General features: G+C 38.0%; 1 protein-coding gene across 1 annotated transcript in view; it reads left to right on the top strand.

Annotated features, from left to right (window-relative positions):
- Window positions 1-292: 292 nt before the first annotated feature.
- ARHGAP42 (Rho GTPase activating protein 42) overlaps window positions 293-20,001 on the top strand; it is a 148,957-nt gene continuing 129,248 nt past the window's right edge. The window contains exon 1 of the mRNA XM_027677363.1: window positions 293-535. Within this exon, the coding sequence (XP_027533164.1) occupies window positions 382-535 (154 nt within the window). The 5' untranslated portion in view covers window positions 293-381. The remainder of the gene's footprint in view (window positions 536-20,001) is intronic.

Here is a 20,001-nt window from a genome sequence, read left to right as displayed (position 1 = left end):
GGCGCCGCCGGGCCGCGTCCCCGGCGTGTGAGCATGCCGCGCCGGGAGGAGGAGGAGGGCTTCCTCGGCCGGGACGGGGGAGGTTCGCACTGGAGTTAGTGCCGGGCAGGGAGGAAGAGGGATCGCTGCCGGAAGCGGCGGAGCGGCGGCGGCGGCGGCGCTGGGAGCCCGCGGTGCCCCGCGGGTAGCGATGTAGCTGGGTGACAGCGGCCGGAGCCGCCGCCTGCGCTGCCAGCGGGCCGGTGCTGCGGGTCGGGAGCCTCTCCAGGGAGGCGGCAGTCGCGCCTCGCCTCTGCTCCGCTTTCCCCTGTGCCCTCGGCGCGGCCCTCCCGCCCTTCCTCCCTCCGCCGCCGGCCGGGGGCTGCGGCCGCCGCCGCTGCTATGGGGCTGCCCACGCTGGAGTTCAGCGACTCCTACTTGGACAGCCCGGATTTCAGGGAGCGCCTCAAGTGTCACGAGATCGAGCTGGAGAGGACGAACAAGTTTATCAAGGAGTTGATTAAGGACGGCAGCCTCCTCATCGGGGCCTTGCGAAGTGAGTCGGGCGGCGGGGCCGGGGGCGGCCGGCAGGGGAAGGGGCTTCTTTTGTTTGAATGGGCGCTGGGCGCGGGCTCCCCTGCCGGCAGCCGCCGAAAGGCGTCTCCTCAACTTTCTCCCCGCACCCTCCCTTCCTCCCCCGTGCCGCTGTGCCTCGCCTCGCCTGCTGCGGGGCCGGGTGGGTGTCCCGGGGGAACGGGGGCGGTGCGGGGCCCTGCCCCGGCCCGGGGTCTCGGCCGCGCCCGTCCCGGCAGGGGCTGCGGGTAGCTCGGGGGTGCCGCTGCCGCCGGGACGCGGACTGGCGGGGTGGTCCCACCCGGGGACGGGGGAACAGCCCAGGCTCGGGGCTGGGGGCTTAGAGTAGCAGAAATCAGAGACTCCTTAGGGTTGGAAGGGATTCTAACGATTCTGCGATTCTGTGACTCTAAGCCCTAAACCCGTCGCCGTGGTGTAGATCGCTGTACGGTACGGACCAGGCATGCAGTGTTGCCGGGGTCTCATTTTGGGACGCTGGCTGCTAATTAGGTGTCTTTAGATGACGAAGACGTCATTAATAAATGGGCAAAGCAAGAGACAAGTGAATTTATAGAAAGAGAATTTTTATATCTTATCATGCCATACTCCCACGTCTTCATGTAGTAGATTAACTTTTACGTATTTTCAAAAGGTTCTGTGAGCAGAGATAAACATGAGCAATGTAGTGCTTTTAAAGGTCTGTGAGTTGAGCAGTGACAGCTTTCTGGGGTGTGAAAACGACAGTCATGCTCTGAAGCGCATAAAGTGAAAGCTGAAATCGCCAGGAGCGTCACTAGGTTTGCCCTCTTCTCCTGTAACTCCTTGCCACTTACTTTTTGTCTTTAAGTCACTTTGGATCTCTCTCACCTGTTGCCCAAAGTTTTCCTTCAGGTGGAGCTGAGAATTAATTTACAGCATCTCATGCTGCAATGTGAGATGTTCAAAGAAAAGAATGACTTTAATCCTTAAAAATATCTGCCACATTGACATGGTATGCTAGTTTTGTACGGTGAAGGGTAGCAGTATTGCTTGTTATGTGGACAGGAACAGATGTTGCTGAGCTCTGTAGCTCATAAGAAACCTAACTGATGCTAACTCAGGGTCTAAACCCAAAATTTGTCTCAGTACCTGGGAGGTAAAATTGTGAGAATTTTATTTATCCAACAGTTGAATTGAATTGTGCTTTTCCCTGCATCACCTGCTTATAGTTAATTTACAGAATTGTATTTACATAAAGTAGTTATTATCTTTTTGAGACTTTTTTATATATGTGCATGTATTTCTGGACGCATCTCCTTTTTAGTGAGTAGCTGGGTACAAATCTAGCATCTCATATGAATTTATATTAAATTACTGTATCCATGCACACCACATGTGAGATAACATTACATAGAAATAGTGCTTGTGTGTGTATATATATATATATATGTATATATCTATGTATGTTTGTATTTATAAACTCAATGGTACAATTTTCTTCCCAGGCAAAAAAGTTTGAGTTTTAGTTGTATTTAAGTCTTTCTGTTTGCTAAAAAGCTTTCTTCATGTAACGGGAAGTCTGAGCTTGGGTTAAGTAGTAAAAACTTCCTATTTCAAACCTGTAAGATGGTGTGCACAAATAGTAATGACAGATCAAAATACCACATGGGTACTTTTTTGACCTGGACTAGCACTGGAAATTGACTACTTTTTGTTCCAGATCAAATATGAAGAAATATAACTTTCTTCTTAAGCTGTCTGAAGACAGACTGAGAGAGTTGGGACTGTACAACCTGGAGAAGTAAAGGCTTTGGGGAGACCTTCCTTGAGCTTTCCAGTAACTAAACAGTGGCATACAAGAGAGCTGGAGAGGGACTTTTTACAAGGGTATGCAGTTAATAGGACAAGGGGGAAGGGTTTAAATTGAAAATGTATGAGTTTAGATTGAATATTAGGAGGAAAATCTTTACTGGGAGGGTGGTGAGGCTCTGGAACAGGTTGCCCAGAGAAGTTGTGGATGCCTCATCCCTGTAAGTGTTCAAGACCAGGTTGGATGGGGCTTTGAGCAACCTGGTCCAGTGGAAGGTATGCCTGCCCATGGCAGGGGGGTTGGAATGAGATGATCTTTAAGGTACCCCTTCCAACCCAAACCATTCTATGATTGTCTAAGACAGACTGTTGTAAAAGGAATATTGTTCTTGAGAAGTAATTTAAACCTTGGTTTGATGTAATACCATTATTTTTGTGAAGAATACTTATGAGTCCTTGCTAGATTAAGAACAATATTTCTATCTTGAGTAATGACTACTTAACTTACCAGTTCTCCTAATTTTTGAAACTTTTAGTTCAAATGTGTTTGACACAATGCTTATTGTATCCTATATGGGGCTCTAGAGTGTTGTGTTATAGTGTCTTTTAACCTTAGGAAAATAATGTCTGGTCTGGTATAGTAAGAAATCTTTCTCCTTTTGTTCATTTCAAAACCTTTAGTTTCATGACCATGCCTTCCACAGAACACTGCCTTAGTTCCTGTGTTAGGAAAACTGGGGAAATGTCTGGATTTTCCTCCACAAAGTAGAAATCCTGTGTTTATACTGTGCAGACTCTGTTGTAGATGCTTCAAGTAGCACTATTGTAAGTTCCCTAGAGCACAGAACTTTTGATTTGTTTAAGCAAACTAGTGCTTCTACTCACCTTCAAAATCAGTGGAGTGTAAAATACTTGTGCACAACTTTTTTTTTTCTTAATTCTTTAATTGTTTTTGAGTATCAAACTGTGAGTAGTTGAGGTCAGTGATAACTCTTAGGATTTGATCTTTGAGTATTTAATAATCCATAAGCCCTAGAGAAAAACAGGCATTATTTACCATGTTTTATCTCTGTAGGTGATCTGGAATTTTTATTTACATATCATTTTATAGGATCAGTTCTCTTGGGTTAAAATAATCCACACTGTGGTGAAGAGCTTCAGTGGAGATGAGTTTTGGTTTTTCAGGTATAATTATACTTCTGTATTACAAATGTTACAAAATATTAATATTTGCACAGTCAAGTATTGAAGTTACTGTAACAATGTAATGTTTATAAATACCTGATAAGAGATTCCATGTAAATTTAAGGTAGAACAAATACATTTAATGCAGTATGGAAATATTTTGCATTTTCTTTGGAGTGGTCCCAAGATAAAGTCAGTGATTTGGATGTGGGTTTGCTACCTTAATTCTGGAGAGTGCCACTTTGCCAAGTAGTCTGCAGAGCTGCTGCATTCCATGAAGCAGAAACTGACTATTGTGAATGCAGTGAGAACTGATAAAGCTAGGATTGATATCAAATCCTCAGCAGCTTTTTCATAGCATTTTTTACACTGTTTCATTCTCTTTCTAAATGTGTAAGGCTCTGGGAATACCCCAGAACAACACAGATTATATGGTCTAGTTTAGTTGGGTGTTAGCATCACATCAGAACAATGTGGCTGGTGAAGGGACTCAAGCACAAGTCCTATGAGGAAAGGCTGAGGAAGCTGGGGTTCTTTATCTTGGAGAAGAGGAGGCTCAGGGGAGACCTCATCACTCTCTACAACTCCCTAAAAGGAGGTTGTAGCCAGGTGGGGATTGGTCTCTTCTCCCAGGCAACCAGCAGTAGGACAAGAGGGCATGGTCTCAAGGTCTGCCAGGGGAAGTTTAAGTTGGATATTAGGAAGAAATTCTTTACAGAGAGGGTAATCAGGCATTGGAATGGGCTGCCCAGGGAAGTGGTGGATTCACTGTCCCTGAAGGTTTTTAAGATGAAACTGGATGTGACACTTAGTGCCATGGTCTAGTAACCACGGCGGCGTTGGATCAAGGGTTGGACTTGATGATCTCAGAGGTCTTTTCCAACCCAGTTGATTCTATGATCTGTATGGCCATAGTGCCTACTTCAGCCTTGTCCTACAGTTAGTATTTATAGCGAGAGAGCAGTCTTCCTTTTTCACATCCGCTGAGGTACTAAACCCATTACTATCTCTTGGAAGGCTTAATTTCTGCATATAGTAGATGTTCCTATTACGTTAAAAAGTTATCTTTTGACAGACATTTAACCTTGTGAGTAGGCACAATTAAGTAGAAGCAAATAGTTTACTTTGGTGCACCTAGAGGAGGTTTTGTCATTGTTAACTTAGGAATTAGGGGGAAAAAAACTTTTTAGAAAAAATGTTTTCCTGTTACAACTGGCCTTTTTGATTATTAGATAACTGTTGATTTCATAACCCTTCAGTCACCTAATTTAATAGATCTTTCAGGTGCATGTTTATAGTGTATATGCTTAAATGCTTCATGTAGTAGGTCCAGCTGTAGATGGACTCCCAAAGCAGAACTGATTTTTTTCCTTCTTATTGATTCCAGCTTGTTTTGAATTAAAACATCAAGACTATTTTTTCCTGTACTTTTTGCCAGTCATGTACCTTGTAATTTCTTTGTCGTTGTCTTCTGTAAAAGCAATCTAGTTTAGGGTGCTGTCATATAGACTATATAGGAAATTCCATTATAGAATTACTTGAATACTTTTAACTTCCATAATAGACCTACTGAAAGTTAATGATACTGTGTTAAACAACCCAAAAAAATGACATGCATCTTGTACAGGTGATCTTATGGCTCATTGTGTGCAGAAGGCTTAATTTTCTTCTGATTTTTGAGGCCTTCTCCATCTTAAGACCTATCAAATTCACATATTCAAAGATGAGAACTACATAAGTTTTGGTTTAAATGGTTGAAAGTTCTGTGGATTTACAGCTGTTTTAAGTAATACTATAGCTTTTAAAGTGTTTTAGTATGATGCAAACAGTAATGAGAGCTGTGGTGTGATATAAATAAGATTTAGCAGATATCTTTTGGAGTTTGTAATTAGGTAGCAATCATTAGTATTATTTTACTTCTTGACACATGGAGAAACAAAGAAACAGACACAATTTGGAAATACCATCTTTTGCAGGGGGTGTGAGGGGATATTTTTTACCTGGGTTTTATAGAAATTTCACAAAAAAAAGACTGTCTTAAAGTGTCTGGCATACAGTTTTCAGGTATTGTTCTCTCCTCTCATAAGCCTAATTATAAAAGTGATGAACCTGTTTATACATATGGAAATTTTGGGGGTTAGTTGTCTGGAGAAAAAAAAAAGACAAAATTACACAGAAGAGCCTATGATCTTTTTATCTGTTTGGGGAATTTTTTTCACGTTAAAAAAAACCAAAACAAACCAGCAACCCATTGTATCTTTCCAGAGAGATGCATTTTCCCAGATATCTTTGCCTCACATATTTTCATGAGATTTTATCTTTGCAATGTCTTTTCCAGATTCTAAGTGGACCAGGACTGAGTTAATTGAACAGCAACTGCTGAAGTTTGAGAGCAATCATTCTCTTTTATTAATTTAGACGTAGCTTATACTTCTTGGTCCCTAAGTACATGATTCCCTTACCAATTTGATAAAAAAGTTTCCCCCTTTGTATGGCCACACGTAAAGATGTGATGCTAACACCTAGCTAAACTGGACCATATAACCTGTGTTGTTCTGGGTTACTCCCAGAGTCTTACTTACTTAGGAAGAGAAGAAAACAGTGCAAAAGACGGTAGGAAAAGGCTGCTGAGGATTTGATATCAATCTCACTGCATTCACAATAGCCAACAGCTGCTTCGCGGGGCACATGTATGGCCATAATGCCTACTTCAGCCTCGCCTACTAGTATTTACAGCAAGAGAGTACATTTTCTTTTTTCCCCACTAAAAGGACGTTGAAACATAGTAATTGGCATTAATTTTTCAAAATTATCTGTTCTGTTACTTCTGTTAGGCATTTATAGGGTCCTGTGCAGTCTCTGCTGGTGTCTGCGTTATCTATGGATTATAGACGTAACTTTCAAAAACAGTTCCAGCAGTGTTCTGCCTTTCATGCAAAGATACCAATAATAAGCTGGTTCTTGGCCAGAGAAGGATCTTAATTGCTTCCTCTGGCATTTAAAGCAACTGGAGTCTGTATCATATTATCTTTAGCCAAAGATATATGAAGAAAACAAATGCCAGTAGATAGCAGACTGTTACAGAGTGCATTATTTTCTGGCCATGATGTTTCATTTTGAACCAGTATTCCCTGCAAGTTAATTTCCATACTGTCAGTAATTACTATTGCGTTAACGAAGTCCTTGAATGACTCAAGACGGGCGTTCTTGGGCCTTAATATTGAAACAGGTATTCTTTAGAGAAATTTTGTAAATGGATTACATCAGGCTACCAGAGGAGCGGGCTTCAGTTTCAAATGCCGTATGAAATGACGTTTCTGCTTTAAAAAAATATTGTGGATTTTTTTTTACATTAGGATTTTTAAACTGATTTCTGTAAAAGGTCAAATTTAATCTTTTTCTTAATGGGCCAGTTGGCTTGTTGTCTACTATGTGCTTCATTTGCTATAGATAAATGAATTCTATTAATAAGAAACCAGCTGCTTCATGAATATTGTCTTTACTACATTGGAAAATATGATGCTGTGGTCACTGAACTTATACAGATCTCTTGGGTTTTCGTGGGCAGAAGTGCTACAGCAATTTGCAGTTTCCTGTAATAGTAAATAACTTTGTATTCATTCTCTGCAAAAAATACAGAGGACAATGCAGTCCTTCTTTCTACTGAATGATAAGTAAAACAGTGCTATGTATTTACCTTTCTGTTTTTTCCTATATTCTCAAAACTAATTATAAATAAATTGGGAATTTAGGAGAATTTGGTATCATGGATTTCCTTTATTAAATCCAGTCTCCTGCTAGTATTACATCATGTAATGCCTACTTGTCAAGCTCCATTTTAAAAACAATTTTTATCCTTACTATTTCTGCTAAAAGGCTGTTCTAGAACCTTGTTACTCTAAGAGTTGGGTAACTCATTAAAAATAAATTTAATCTGGAAATTTAGACTTGCTTATGCTTATTTTCCTTTCACTCAACATTTCTGCACTGTTGTTGATTTGGATTTGCTTGGTGAATAATCATATCCTTTTGCTAGACTGAACAAGCTGTTCTCATCCTTTCTTCTAAGAGTTTCTCTGGTTTCTTGGTTATTTTAGTAGCTCTTTTCTAAGTCTTTTTGAATTCACTTTTAAGTGTTCAAGACCTTAGAAGTAAAAGTAGGGGAAACAAAAGTAGCATAATATTCTTCATGAGTTTGGTCATTCCTCATGGTATTCTGTGAGAACATCAACCATTAAATGAAATCAATGTTTATGGTCTTCTTTTGACTATGCGGTGCTATGGATTCCTCAAGTGTACAATTAAAGGTGAAAAAGTCTCAGAATCTTATAAGCAATAGCAATGAAGTGAATATTAAACTGAAGAAAAATAACTTGACCTTCTTCCATATTAATATGGAATTGAAGTGCTGTTGGGGAGTAATATAACCTCCCATTGGCAGTACGGTTTTTCAAATTATTTAGAAGTTATCGATTTAAATTGCTTCCCTCTCCTGAGTTATGCAACTTGTATTTCACAGGACATAAAAGTTTAAACATGTTGCTGCACTGGTGTTTTGCTTGATATAGCTCAGCATGGGAAAACAGTATGGAAATGCTGTATGGCTTAAGAAATCTTATCTTCTTTTAGCTCGATATTCAAAGCACAATGCAAGGTGCTGCAGTGCCTGGGTCATATAGTTCATTCTACTATTGATGTTACTTGATACTTTGAGGTTGCTTAAAGAAGAGAGGTTTGCATGTCAGATGTGGATTGTAGTGTCTGTTTGCAAAGGTACTCTTGCTCTCTGAAAGATTATGTCAATGGAAGTAGGTATCACCAACAGGATTATTTTCCTTCCTTAAAGAGCCTTTAAGTCAAATAAACATCATGAAAAATAAAACAGGTAGCAATGAGGAGAATCAATTTATGATTTTGCCAAGAAAGGTTGGACCAGATGATTCTTGGGGCCCCTTCAACCTGGTATTCTATGAATCTATGATTTGATCCCGTAGAACCATCTGTGTCTGACATGAGGTCAGCTTCTGGTGTCTTCTCAGAGAAGCCACCTCTACAGCCCTCCTCCCCTCTACCAAAACTTTGCAATGTAAAGCCAATATAGCTCTTCTCCAAGTAATTCCAGTGCTTCTGTCTTTGGAAGAGAACCGTTTTGATTCCTCTTATAACAATCAGTTGCCATCCAAGCATTTGGTGACTGCTTAAAAATTGTGTTGTTGTTTTTGATGCAGCCAAGTGAATTTATGAAAAGAAAAGAACAGGGAAATGAATTATTTAAAAGCTGAAAAGGCTTTTAATTCTTTTACAGTACATCCTAGATGAGGTGGTCATTCAGCTGACCTGTTTAGACTTCTGTTAAGGATATAATTTTCTTTACGATGACCTCATCCTGCTGCTTTCTGCAAAAAAATACTTGGGCAAGAACCTGGTTGCTTCTAGAAAATTATCAAGTAAGAAAATCATCTTCACTCTTTTTCCTCAAGTCCTTACCTTGCCACTGTCTCACCACCATGCAAAAAGAGCACAAATCCTCAGTAAAACAAGCAATACATGGGATAGGTTTTTCCTTTTGAGTCAACTGAGTTCTTTGTTTGCTAATTGGAAGTGGATAAGAAAGGATAACTGGATGTACTTTTTTTTCCTGCTCTAATAATTTGATTCATTTCAAGTGGCCAAATGTCAGTGTAAGTATTTTTGGATCAGTTATTAAAAGCTGCAGTTATTAAAAGAGCAGGTCATATTTAAAAGAAGCCCAGAGAGATTTCCAATGTTGTGGTGGTGTGTGTTGGTGTTCCAAAGCCTTCCTAGGTTACCTGTGCTGTCAAGACCTTAGGAACATTGGGACCATTGCCATTAGTAAAGTTTACATTCCTCTTTAAGTTCATTCCATCCATCTTCTCTCCCTTTTCTGTCTTACCTTGTTTGCCTTTAACTTTTGTTTACAAATGATGATGAGGAATAGAGGTGGGGAGAACACAAGAACTCAACTTCCTTGGAATTTACTGTTTGTATAAACTGTTATTTTAAATCCATGAATATTGTAGAGGGGTGATTTTCCTCTAAGGCTAAAATTACTTATGAGTTGCAGAAAGCATGCAGGAGAAACTTGCTGCTTTAAAAAAAGTTGCTCTTAGCCTGAGGTTATCTATTAAAAAAATTGTTCCCTTGAACCTTCTCATATCTAGACCTATCAGTTCCATTAAAACAAACTGTACACTGAAGAATTACCTTTCCCTTGCCCCTCTTGTGAATCACTAGTTAGCCTACATATATAGGGAAGCTAGAGAGCTATGTAGCTTACCTACTGGGAAATTTTAAAATAAGTAGGACTTGGGTTTTACTGTAGGAGAGGTAAAATTCCCTTGTTCTGAGGAAAAGCAGAAATTAGGAGAACATCTGAGAAACCGCTACTGCTAAAATCATCGTGTATGTGTAAAAATACATTCATAAGGTATTGACAAATATTTTACCTTCTAGGTAAATATAAATTATTTATCAAATATTTTATATTTAGGATGGGTATTTAGAAAAGGTTCTTCACCCAAAGCGTGGTTGGGCACTGGAGCAGACTCCCCAGGGAAGTTCTTATGGTACCAAGCCTACCAGAGTTCAAGTGCTTGGACAATGCTCTGGGGCACATGTTGTGATTCTTGGGGATCATCCTGTGCAGGGCCAGGAGTTGCACTCAGTGACCCTTATGGGTCCCTCCCAACTCAGGATATTCTATGACACTGTACTAAGTTGTGTACTTCTATGAAGAATCTGTTTTAGTACAGAAAAAAAAATTAACTAGTTACCTTAATAAAAAATTATAGTCAGCTTATAATAAAAATGTTGGTTTGCTCTGTGTATTCAGAGATGCTTTTGTGAGTCTTGTCTCATGGTAAATGTTGTTTGTGTAAAAGTCAGTGTCTTCAAGAGTTAAGGTTTGGCATTTTACTTATCTTATGGGTTGGATTCTCCGTCTGAGTTGTGCTTTGAGGAGCCAGAGTGGGGAGAGGTCCAAAAGTACAAAACAGACCTGAGGAAAAAAAAATTCTGGTTTCAATTGGTATCAGATCTGGTTAAACAGGAGTTGGTTTAAACCACAACAAAGTAGTTGGGATTAAATAACCTACGCAAATAATAATTTTTGATTAACCACGTGCAGAACATACCTTTACTGAAATTTAATACAGCTAGTACTACTACTTCTCTCTTCTTTTTTTTTATTTCCCCCCAGTTTCAGCATATTATTGACCAAACCTGCTGGTAAAACTAGGGAAAAATAGTGCAGTTTGGTAAGCATCATGAATGCCTAAGGAGATGGGTTTTGACTCATAAATCTTCGTCTGGGAATTACTGACTGTAATACTGATTATATTGTAGAGATTGGATATTGGAGTATGTTACCCTAATTTGATACTTTTGTTGATGTAACTCAATACAACTGAAGTAGCAATGAAGTAAATGCACTTCAACTTCTCCACATAGTTTCTTCTTGACAATGGCTAGCTTTTCAGTTTTTAGAGGGAATTCTGTTGCTGCTGGGTTTTGTTTTTAAAAAGTATGATGAGACTTCTGTGTTGGAAAACATGCTACTCTTTTTTTGAGAGTTGAAAATTGTTGGAATTGTGGCAAATCACTCTTTACTGTACTTGCATAATCTATTTGGGGACATTTTCAACAAGTCAAGAGACAGCAAATGTGGCATGCCTGCAGGGTAGTTAACGCTGACTATGGAAAGTGGTTGGTGGAGGAGAAAGATGAGTACATTTAATAAGGTGAACATGGGCTTGCAGACTGAAAGGTGCCAGAAATGTATGATATCTGCAAATATAATTTGAAGGGATTTGTGGATATTTTTTGCATTTATGGGTGTTGAGTCTGGTCCTGCTGCTTTTTTTCAGGAGAACGCTGAAAAATTGTGAAGGGACAAAGACCCTTTGAACATTTTAACAGCATGACAATGCTCCAGCTCCTTGAAAATCACAAACACCACCAAGCATATGGTGTTTTATGCCATTGCTTAATCAGAAGAGAAAGTTAAAAATTTATTTATATCACAGTAAAAAATATTGATGGAAAGTTTCTCTAAGAGACCAAGGTGTATGAAGATTCAAGTGCTGGCAGAAGCTATACAAATTAAGATTAGAAACCTGCAACTGCAAAGTTAGTAAGATACTTTCTTAAGACTAGTAAGTCTTAAGACTTCTTAAGAAAGTAATGGACTTTTCATTGCTGGAAACGCTTAAATTGTTTGCATTTTTTTCCCCCTAAGATGCAGTCAGGTTCACTTATACCTTTTGGACTTGAAGTATTAAGTCCTGAAACTCCTGTTCAGGGTAGCAAGGCTTGTTGACTGCAGTGCTTTTTTCTTACCTTAAAAAGAAATGTTGTCAGTCTATTTTCAAGTCTTCAGTTTACATTACTTGAATATACATGTGTAAGTGAAACTTTGGAATCTGGGAAGAATACATCCTTAAGACATTTTACAGTTTAATGTTTTTCATGTTTAAAAAGCCTTCAAATGAGGCCTCAGGTAGTTGCTTCTAATATCTTCCTTACTTTGGTATTATCATTGTGATTTGAAATGGAGGTGCTATCCTGTAATAACAGTCTTGATGGGATGATTTTGGTGTTTGGTTTTTTTTTTCCCCTTTCTTAGTTTTGAATACTAGACTGCATGGCTTATTTAGTGTATATAGGTGCCTGTGCAAATATACATTGCAAAAAACACAAATAGTTGAAGATGGCAATACTTCCTTTATTTTTATATATACAAGTGCTAAATAAATATTCAGTTCAAGTTGCTGTGTTACAGGTATGTAAAGATAGCAAACCTAACATTTTTGAAAGATCCTTAATGTTAGGAAAGTGGGATTAATAGCTTAACTTTGTTAGCCTGTTGAGATATAGGTTGTCTGAAGTACTTCAAGCATCTTAAAATTCTCATAGTTCTCATATATACATTGTTTTGTCCTCTATTACCATGACTGCTATAATTGAAAAATGCACAGATAACACTGATATTAAAAAAACGGAGGTGTGTCTTCAAGCAAATTCTTGTAGGCATAAATGTAAGCTTGGCAATAGACTTAATGAAGTTTTCTCACAAGTACAGTCAGTATGGTTGGCTTTTTGCTATGTGAACTTAGGGCTACAGCATCTTCATGCTGTTTGGGAGCCTAAGATCAAATGAGAAATCCAAAATATTTCATTTTATGAAGAGGCGTTTAGGCACAGCAGTACATTTCCTGTTTACATAGCCAAATCTTCTTTGTATGCTGAGAGATTTCCTGATATACTCACACAGAATTTTCGAGTTTGCACTTGAAGCTGTAGCTTCTGTTGCTTAGCTGGTTGAAGATGCCATCATCTGCACCCTAGCCTGTATGACGCAACTCGTTTTCCTGTGAGGATACGATGTTCGTCTAAGTTCTATCACCTGTTTATCCCCAGATTGCAGAATTGAAGATGGAAATGTTAAGGCCATATTTAAGAAATTTGTTAGCATTTCTTTGTTCAGATTTAATTGGGAAGCGAAAAATACAAGTTTTCCAACAGGTAGTTTTTCATCATTCTTTTTCCCCTGTACTCCAAGAGACAAATTGGTCTCTGGCCTAAATAAATTTAACCCACGAATTCATAGGATCTATTCCTTTCCTTTGCTTCCCTACAACCTAAGAAGTTCTATTTTTTTATATTCTTGTACAATATTGATTACTGTACATAATTCTGCTCTTTCTGTTTAGTGCCTTCTCTGTAAAGTTGAAATACAATAGGTTAAAATGTGATTATTGTTATTTTACTTGCATAGCCATGGCGCATCAATGATGTAATTCTTTGTTTTGTTGATTCAGTTTGTTTTACTGTTGTCTCTTAATGCAGCAGATCACAAATCTCCCTGGGAGTGGTAATCATCTTAAATTTACTAAAATAACACTTCAAATCACACCTTTTTTTCCCCCACCAGCTTTCTGGCAGTTCCCGAATCATTTGTCAGTAAAATATTTGTTATGCTGTCAGAATTCATCATCATCAACACTCCAGAGCCTCTTTGATGTTCTCTGTGAGAAGCCTAAGTTGTCAATATACCTTGAGACTTCAAAACTATTTTACAATAAAAACTCACGTGCCTACTTTTGTCACTTGTCTTGAGGAGTCATTATGAACCACTGAGTACTGTGTTGCTGGGTCAAGGGTCAATCTTGCAATGTTTTATTGAATGTTTAATGTATCCAGAGGAATTGATGGTATTTTAATAAACACTTCTCTTGTCTCTTTGTAAATTAAAATGGCACTTAAACAACAATGTATTTGCACGGATGGAATGAAACACAAGACAGAGTGTTACTCTTACAAGAGAACACTAGTGAGTTGGGCTGTGATGTTTCAGTGGCTTGATACTTTGTTTTGTTTGGTTCTTCTTTTTAAAACATATTAAATGATTAAATAAAAGATCTTGATGCCCCCTGCCCCTTTTTGGGGTATGCAGGATGGGCTGAGTGCAGTCAACAGGAGCAGAGACTATGAGGTTCTGTACCAGTGGGAGTTGGAGTTTCTGCATATCGAAATCCCACGTCTGGATTCTTGGCAGATATCCAAATTAGACCAGTTGCATGCAGAGTTCTTTCTTTCTTCTTGTCACAGTTGTCCCACAGTAAAATAAAACCTGTGATTTGGGGAGATTTGTCTTTGACTTCTGTCTATATTTATAACTAGCGCTTTGTCTTTTACTGTATATAAGTAGGTGTTGAGTAATTTAGCCGTCCGTTAAGTTTCATGGGGGGATTTCACTTCCATCTCAATTTCTACATAAGTCTTTAGTTAAAATTGAAAGAAAGTGTTATCTAAAAAAATTAATATCTATAGTAGTGTTAAATATGGTTTTATAATTTGATTTACTGTTTGAATTTTATTTGGGTACCTTTAAAACAGGCTTTTTTTATTATTTTATATTATTTACTAGGGAAACCTGTTTGGTTTCCCACAGGAGAGGGATCTGAAAACAGTCGATTAATATATTTTATTAAAATAACATTGGAGTTCAGCATTTTTTTTCTGAAGCTAAACAGATTATTCAAATAATACCAACTATCACTGCAGTAGAACTTCTCATGCTGCTGTATGTCATACTGTCCAGTAGAAATTTTGTCATACTATTTTGTTAAACTTCATTAAAAATACGTTGGCTCTTTAGATGTGAAGTCTGATACTCCATTAACTCCTCAGTCATTCCAGTGTAAGGATTGCATTTATGCCTCGTGGAGAAATTTAGGAGGAAGGATTTATGGTGAGATCCAAATGTATGACATGGAATTTGGTCTCTCCAAAAGCTGGCTTCTGCTTCTAAAAGGATGTCAAGTATATGAAAAGTTTGTTTGTTTTAAACAAAAACAAAATAAACCAAAAAACATAAAGTGATAAGACACTTCTGCAAAACCTGATTGTTTCCCCATGGAACAAATTAATGTAGTCATTATTTAAGTCCTATTATTACTGAAATACAGGTTTCGGAGCTTGTGAGCTTACTTAACTTTAGAGATATGTCAGCCTCTCTGCAGGCTCAGCGGAGCCAGGCAGAATGCCTTCAGATCTCCAGACTAAAACTGACTAGTCAGTGACCCTTACAGAAGTACTTATCTTCTAAAATATGTCAAGGAGCATCTCTAAATTGTGGTGGCGTTTTGCTAAAGTTCCTCCAAGTGTCCTCAAATAACCCCTTTTCAGAAAGGGCTTTATCTAACCTGGATTGGGATTCCAGGTGTCCTGTTAGACTCCAGAGCAGTCTGTGACAGCGAACAAGAAGTTTCATAATTTAAGTGTTCACTGCAGGGGCAAAAGTGTTTCCTTTGTTGTATGCCTGCTGCTTGGTTATTTTATCTGATGATGATAATTTTTGTTCTATTAGAAATAGTAGCTGTTGCCTGTATACATTGCCTGACCTGTTCATCTGGGCTTGGATTTTTTTTTTTTTTGAAACCTTTCTTTTCTTTCTTTCTTGCATGTTTTGTTCCCCAGTTTCTCTGAAAAGTTCTAGTCTAGCTTGTTTCTGCTTTTAAGTAATCAAATCTATCACTCTGGTTGTCCTTTGTCAACCTTCTTTGTGCCTTCTTTGTGGTAACTGTGCCCATTCTGTGTTGGATTGCAAGAAACTTTGTGGAATATTCAAGACGTGAATTCATCAAATAATAATTTCTGCTTTGTGCTTTCTTTCTCTACTAGGCCTTAATATGTCTTACTCACACTTATTGTATAGTCGATATTATAAAATAACTGTCTACAGTGATTCCAAGAGAACTACAGGATTCCAAGATAATTCCAAGAGATTTCAGGAAAATTAAAGCTAGTGTAAATACCATGTGGATATAGTTATTTTTTTCTATGTGCATTAGTGTGTGTTTCCTAAATGTAATGTTCCTCTATCTCCTCACCTCCTTGACATTTAAGGTTGTAACGCTCCTTAGGATGTTTTTCAAGAAAGGAAGAAGTGAAAGCTGATTATAAACACCTGTATCAGCAGCAAAATATGTTACTCAATGTTAACACCCTTTTTCAAATCTGATCTCTAGGTTTTACAATGCTCTGATAAATAGTAAACTCTTGTAAGATTCAGAAAGGAAATATTTGGCGGGAAAAAGAAGTGTTAATTGTGATAATACAGAAGATATACTAGAGTTTGGTTCCGTTATAAGAAGCTGCTGCAAGTGAGTTAAGTACTTGTTGCTGCCTTCATCCACTGGCAGTTGTGAAACCAGTTTGGTTAGTCCATCCTGTAAGATTCCAGATTACTGAATATTTTACTGGCTTAAAGCCCACATCCTCTTGTGTTTCTTTCAAGATAAATAGTTTCACACAGCTGGAATATGCACTTTGTTGACTTCAGTACTTAGCAAAGCTGAAGATTTAAAAGAAGAGTCTTCTGCTACCTCTACAGCTCTACTACTGTCCTTCCTTGGTCTTAAAATGAAAAGATTTTTTTGGACTGTAAAATATTATGAGGCTTGTGTAGGTTACTAGTGAAATTTTCAGGTGTATAAAAGAGCAAGGGCTAAAAGCCCTTGAATTCTCACTGGAATTTGATTTTTTAGAAATATATATCTCTTCACTCAAAAAGCTGTTGTGCAAGGACCCCCAGGTATTCCTTTTTTTATTGTTACCATCCAGGTGAGTTATGTCCATGTCCGGGAATAGTCTTTGTTAATGTCTTACTCCTTTGGCTGTTTCTAGGATTACGTAGATTTGGGTTTTTTGCTTTTATCAATGAGTAGAAACACTTCCTGACAATACCAATTCCAATTTATAAAGTATTTTAGGGAAGGTGTGTAATCTTTTTGAAGCTGTTGTCAGACATCTCTTCTGCTGATTGTGAGTGTGAGAGCTCTAGGCAGCCACCTTTCATAATAGAATCATTGAATGGTTTGGGTTGGAAGGGACCTTTAAGATCATCTAGTTTCAGCCCCCCTGCCATGGGTGTTTACAATTCTGTTTGATTTTTTTATTACACTGAATGCCACAGAAGAGGAAGTCTATTCTCTGTAGCTTATGAATTCAAATGAAGGCAATAAAAACAGTTACTGTGAAAAGCCATTGTCCAAGCAAGTAGGTTTTTGGAAAGTAAGATGAGCATAGCATAGAAAAATAATTTTGTCCCCTGTGTTTGTTGGAGAGGTTTTGAACTAACACAATGTTTCCTAGAAATTGCAGAGAGAAACTCAGTGCTAGTCCTATCATTTGAAAATGGAGAAATACTGAAAAAGTTAGCTTGAGAGGGGTTCAAGAAGAAAGGATAATCTTTGGACCTTCTAAACCAACGAGAAAAAATCATCTGGGTTCAGTCTTCAGGGTTCCAGACAAAGGGGAGAAGGAAAAACCATCTTGGATAACTAGAGTTTGCTCAAACCTGTTCAGGAAATAACAATCATGATAGTACAACCTGCTCTTTTGGTAAATCATATCCATGTTTCTTCTGTGCTTCCAGCAAAAGATTAGACCTTCCCCCGGACCTCTCCCATTCCCACTTCAGAATTTATTCTCAGGACTTGCTCTCCTTTTCAACATACAGTCCCAAGGAAGAATTGTATGAATTATGTCTTGTGTGGAAAAATATGTTTTAGTAATTCTGTGCTTAAAAAATATGCTAGGCTTTTACCATACCTTTGGGCATGAACACCTAGGAGAAGATGATCAATGATACCTAATAAATTTCCCCATCATGACCTTTAGCTGTACCACTAGAAGGTGGTACCTTTTTTGAAGGTGTCAGAATCTTGTGAATATTGGATATTTACTAGCTCTGCTCTTCTGGTTTTTGTTTGGTTTTTTTTTAAATTGAAAATTCCATAGCAAAAAGACTGATCCTAGAACATGAGGAAAACACGTTCTGCAAAGGATGGAAATTTTCATCAAAGTTAAATTCAGCATAAATACAATTATGTTATAAAAATGCTCTGTTAGTTGTGCATACAGATTCCTTCAATGCTGAGTGAAATGATCGAAGGAAATTTTTTTAAGGCCAGGTAATAGATAAATTTTCTGTCCATCACTTTTTAATTCAGACCATGTACTGTGTCTCCAGTATCTCTGAGTTTGTTACAGCAATCTTCATGCTATGCATTATTTCCCGCTAATGTTAGATCTATCATTCTGTTACTTTACACTTCTTATGGAAAGGAAAAAAACAGTATCTTTTATTTTTCAGGTTATCTTTTGTTACCTTGAATGTTGCATAGCCTGCTGCATTTAATTTTAAAATAACCTATGTCAGTGATAATTTTGATCAGGAATAGTTCTACTGGGCCCTACTGCAGTCAGGCAGATGGCCGTGATAAGGATGTATTAGTTAACTACTGGTTTAGACTATTGCAGTAAATGTACTATTATTTTATTTTTCTTCCAATAATCATTTACACATACACTTGAAAATTATCAGGGCTTCAACCTGTAAGTCTTTATTCCAAGCCAAAACTCTCTCAAGCCCTTCTGCTTTGCCTGCCTGTGGAGAGATGATAAAAAGCAGAATATGAATATTAGGCACATCCAGAAACATGTTCTGTTTTTTCATTCAGTAAGACAAAAACATGAATTTTAAAATAATTTTTTCAGATATATTTTAAGAAGCTATATACCCACTAGTAAAGTTAGCAGCTGCATAATCTTTTAGCTTCTTGAGTAATTCAGTTCGAGGTGACTTCTTAATTTGAAAACTTTACTAAATTTTGCTGCTAAGGCTGAACTTTTGAGGGTTATTATTGGATTTTGTTTTGCTTTGAGGGAAGATAAGTTTCATTTTTCATGTTAGAAATAGAAGGAAGAAGGAATGGCACCAAAAAAAAAAAAAGGAAACTTCAGTGTACTGAGAAACTGGCACTGTAAGTCCTAGTTTTTGTTTGACTTAGTTGTTGTTCTATTTCTTAGTAACTGTGTACGTACCTTGGTGGTCTCCAAACTCAACAGGAAAATAATTCTCAATAAAACTGTTTATGTCAAACTTCATATTGGTTCTCTCATCCATAGTATTTAAAATTACTGCTTCCCACACTGATTTCAAGAGCAGTCTTTACCCATCTGTATCCAGTTTATAATTAATATTCCACAGTGATATTTTTTTATTTTCTCTTCTGGTCATTATGGAGATTGACAGCAGAACACACAAGATTAACTTAAATATTTAGCTTGAGGGTATGATATCAAAGTTAAGCTTACTAGCTCTTTGGCTGCTAAGTAATGAATTTGACCAGCTTGCACTGAGGTAGCTTCGATTATTATCAGTGTTCTGGGCTCTTGTCTGTCCAGAGTGGATCCCAGGAGTATTGTTTTCTATTGGAAGGTGCTTGTAAAAGGATTTAGCAAGCCTGTCTTTGTGAATAATTGGCTTGATAAGAGATGTTATACATTGTATGTTTAGGGAGCCAGAGGATCAGAGTCCTTAATAGCTGAGCTATTACAATAGTCAGCAGGAGTCATTATGATCTCTCTTGACAATGTGTAGATTGGGGGTTTTGAATTCAAAACCAATTAACAGAGCCGAATTGACTTCTTCGGAGAAACTATGTATTGCACTGCATGTTAGAGCCAAAGACATCTGTAAAACCGTCTGCTTATTGGTTGCTGTAATATTAAATAAAAGAATTAAAAATAATAAACATCACACTCCTCCTCCTTCCCCACCCCCTCACGCCACCTATTTATTGCTATGTTTTTTTCCTCTTGCAGATGATATTTTAATGTGCTCTGTTTGCTTATGATAAGGAAGCTAATATGAATGTTTGGTGAAGAGGATGTTTTATTTGGCTATTTATGCGGTGTCTTGAGTAATTGAAAGACCACAGACTGTTTATTGATTCATATTTATGTACATGTTCAACTGCAGATGAAAAAGGATACAGTCAAGAGACATGGAGCTCTGAGAGGGCCATCCATTGCAGTTAAAGCATTTTACATGCTCACAGAAGGAAAAAATACTGCATTTGGAAAGCAATGTCTAAAATCCAAAGT

The sequence above is a fragment of the Neopelma chrysocephalum genome, unplaced genomic scaffold (genome assembly GCF_003984885.1).
Source record: "Neopelma chrysocephalum unplaced genomic scaffold, ASM398488v2 Primary Assembly neopelma1_43, whole genome shotgun sequence".
Classification (NCBI taxonomy): Eukaryota; Metazoa; Chordata; class Aves; order Passeriformes; family Pipridae; genus Neopelma; species Neopelma chrysocephalum.
This window is presented reverse-complemented; position numbering and strand designations above follow the sequence as displayed.